The sequence below is a fragment of the Gavialis gangeticus genome, unplaced genomic scaffold, assembly GCF_001723915.1.
Source record: "Gavialis gangeticus isolate Ggan-Ray unplaced genomic scaffold, GavGan_comp1, whole genome shotgun sequence".
In the NCBI taxonomy this organism is placed as follows: domain Eukaryota; kingdom Metazoa; phylum Chordata; order Crocodylia; family Gavialidae; genus Gavialis; species Gavialis gangeticus.
In genome coordinates, this window is record NW_017729025.1 from 83614470 (window position 1) to 83617243 (window position 2774).

At 44.6% G+C, this 2774-nt stretch overlaps 1 protein-coding gene across 1 annotated transcript in view; it reads right to left on the minus strand.

Moving 5' to 3' along the window:
• Positions 1-2774, minus strand: part of RPAP1 (RNA polymerase II associated protein 1) — a 72539-nt gene that overhangs the window by 55126 nt on the left and 14639 nt on the right. The window contains exon 6 of the mRNA XM_019519045.1: positions 1524-1745. Coding sequence (XP_019374590.1) covers positions 1524-1745 — 222 coding nt within the window. The remainder of the gene's footprint in view (positions 1-1523; positions 1746-2774) is intronic.

Here is a 2774-nt window from a genome sequence, read left to right on the forward strand (position 1 = left end):
GAGGAGGAGGGGGCTGGGAATAGAAGCCCAAGGGAAAAGAGCTGCTATTGTCTAAGTGAAAGCAACACTAATATAAGGGTCCTGGAAATGCCTCTTTATCAAGATGACAGGGATAACATGCAGCAGCTGCACAAGCTTCCCCACAATATTGTAACATTAACCTATGGCAAGCAGGTATTTCAGTCTCCACGCTCATTCATGTCTTCTTGCAGTATGGCTGGACATAATGGGACAACATGCTAATCTTTTGCCTGTCCACCATAACCTCAGCAGAGACCCACCAACTCAAGAGAAATATTAGAACCAAAGGCGACTGGTCGGCTCACAAATCCCATAACAGCACAATGGGCCTGCACACCACCTCTGCTGAGGTTAAGGCTGTCCTGGGTTAAGACTAAGTTCAGGGTACCTATTCTGTGCTGGCAGTCCGGCAGCTCCAGGCACCATCAACTTCCTCCTGACCTTGGTGGCCGCTCACTGCGTTTTACACGTAATAGTGAGAAATGACTAGGAGTAGACAAGACAGAGATTGACTCCAACCTCCAGTTCCATGTCTCCTTTCTACAGGGAAAAGGAAGAAAAGGAGACTTGCCCCCCTTCCTTTCTGTGAAAGGAAGGAAAACCGAGACTTTACAAATGCCCTTATCACCACACAGAAGAGAAAAGGTAAAGGATCTTTTGTGGGGTATGGACAGAAGAAAGAAATGGATACACTGGATGGTGGGGAATCAGGAATAAAAGTTAAGGTAGCATTATGGGATGCCCCTTAAAGCACCGCTTAAAGAGAAGCCCACAGCAGTGGGCCAAAATAACCTAATTCCAAAATATCCGCTGACCTAGAGGGGTAAACATCTCAGTGGGAATCTGTGGAAGAGGCTGTAGGGGAGGCAGGGACCTCATTGGTGTCCCATGGGGCACTTGAGAGGCCCCTGGCTGAGCCTCTGTAATAAGACCAGTGAGATGGAGGCTTAGCAAAGGTCTGGGGGCAGCCTCCCTCTTAATTTATTATCCATCAAGGTATGGTAGGCCAGAGAGTGGAGTTCCCTAGGGGTGGCCACCCCTGTGACTTCGATGTGTTACAGAATCTCATATTGCCAGGATAATCATTTACACCAAGAAACTGCATCCCTGCCCCAGGAGCTTCACCACTTCATTTGATCTTCAAGAACCAGCCTTTGTAATGCAAAATAAAGCAAACTGGGAAAAGCATGCTTCTCTTACCTCATTCACATCACAGAAGAGTGAAGAAGCTCATGGAATAAAATGCTTTTCTTCTCTCAAATTTCAGACCGACTTCTGACATTTCATCGGGGTCTTTATAACAGCACAGTTTATGTAGAATACCACCCTTTTAATAAAGCTTAGCTGTTTCTTTTCAACCCCAAATTTGACACACTTAAGAACCTCCAGCCAAACTCGAATTTGGGCAATTAACACACTACTACAGAACTCCATGCCAGCATGATTCAGACGCCAGGCAAGCCTTGCCACAGAATTTGGTCATCAAGGACACATTTTGCTACCTGTGATTCCCGTTCCTGTGTCCTTTTCAACCCTTGTGGTCTCCTCCATGCCTGACCTCTCCATGGAAGACGTTTCCACAGTTTCCTCTCCACCACGCTGGGACTCAGGCCCAGATTCTTGGCATTCAGGATCCTCCAGTCCCTCCTGTTCTGTGATTAATTCTGTCTTCTCACCTCCATCAGCTACATGTTTTGATTTTAAGAAAGCAACTAAATTGGGATCTGTGAAAAATGAGACAGCAGAACAGTGACATTAACTCTCACATTACTTGTTCAGTCCAGCTCCTATTGTTCTTCCCAGGTCCAAACACCCTTATTTCTTTCGCTATTTGCCAAATCACTTGCCAAATCTTCTCAAACTGAGATACTCACAGCTTTATAACTTCCTGATCATGTAAGTTTGGCAAAACTTGGTGCAGAGGTGATAAATGGACAGAATTGATAAATGTCAAGGCAAAGCAACAACCTAAACTGTTTATTTTCCCAAAATGCAAATGTAAACTGCCATTTTTCCCCTTTGTTACTAAAAAGGGGGTTATACATTATGGAGAAAATTCTGCTATCTTGTCCATGAGGCAACCTCAGATCTGACTTTCTACCCCCTTCCCAGCACATCGTTATGAGCATTACATGAATACAAAGAACAGAGCATCATAATAAGAATTACCCATCTTCTAATGAATGAGCCACAATCAAACTTCAGTTCAAATTCTGAGTCCTAATTCAGGGGACTTCTTATTCTGTTTGGACTAGCTGATTATCCCTCTTAACTATGGTTCACTCAGCTCCCAGAGAATAAAAATGGATGCTCTCTTCATGATTTGGAGTAGCAGGAAGGTGTCTGGAGGACAGAACCTTTTGTGGCTTAAATAGAGGTCAGTCAAGAGATCCCAGCTCTATTCCAATCTCTGCTATGGACCCACCATGTAGGCTTTTGCAAGGCCTCTCACCTCTGTAAAATGGGGACTGTGACAGTCATGTTCCTTTTAGGAGTGTGGCAAGATTCAACTCCCTGTATGCTTGTAAGTGCAGAGATTGGCCCATAGAAGGTAGCAGAGATGAAAGAATTCATTATTAGAAAACAGCCATGACACTAGTTACTGTACTTGGCCAAATCAAAGATGACTGAATTTAAGATACGGGTGGTATTCTCTTCTTACAGGTGGTATTCTCTTCTTTTCTACCAGTGAGCGGACGTGGAAGACAGCATAAGACATGCATCGCAGAGACCAACTGGCAGCTTCGGGAATG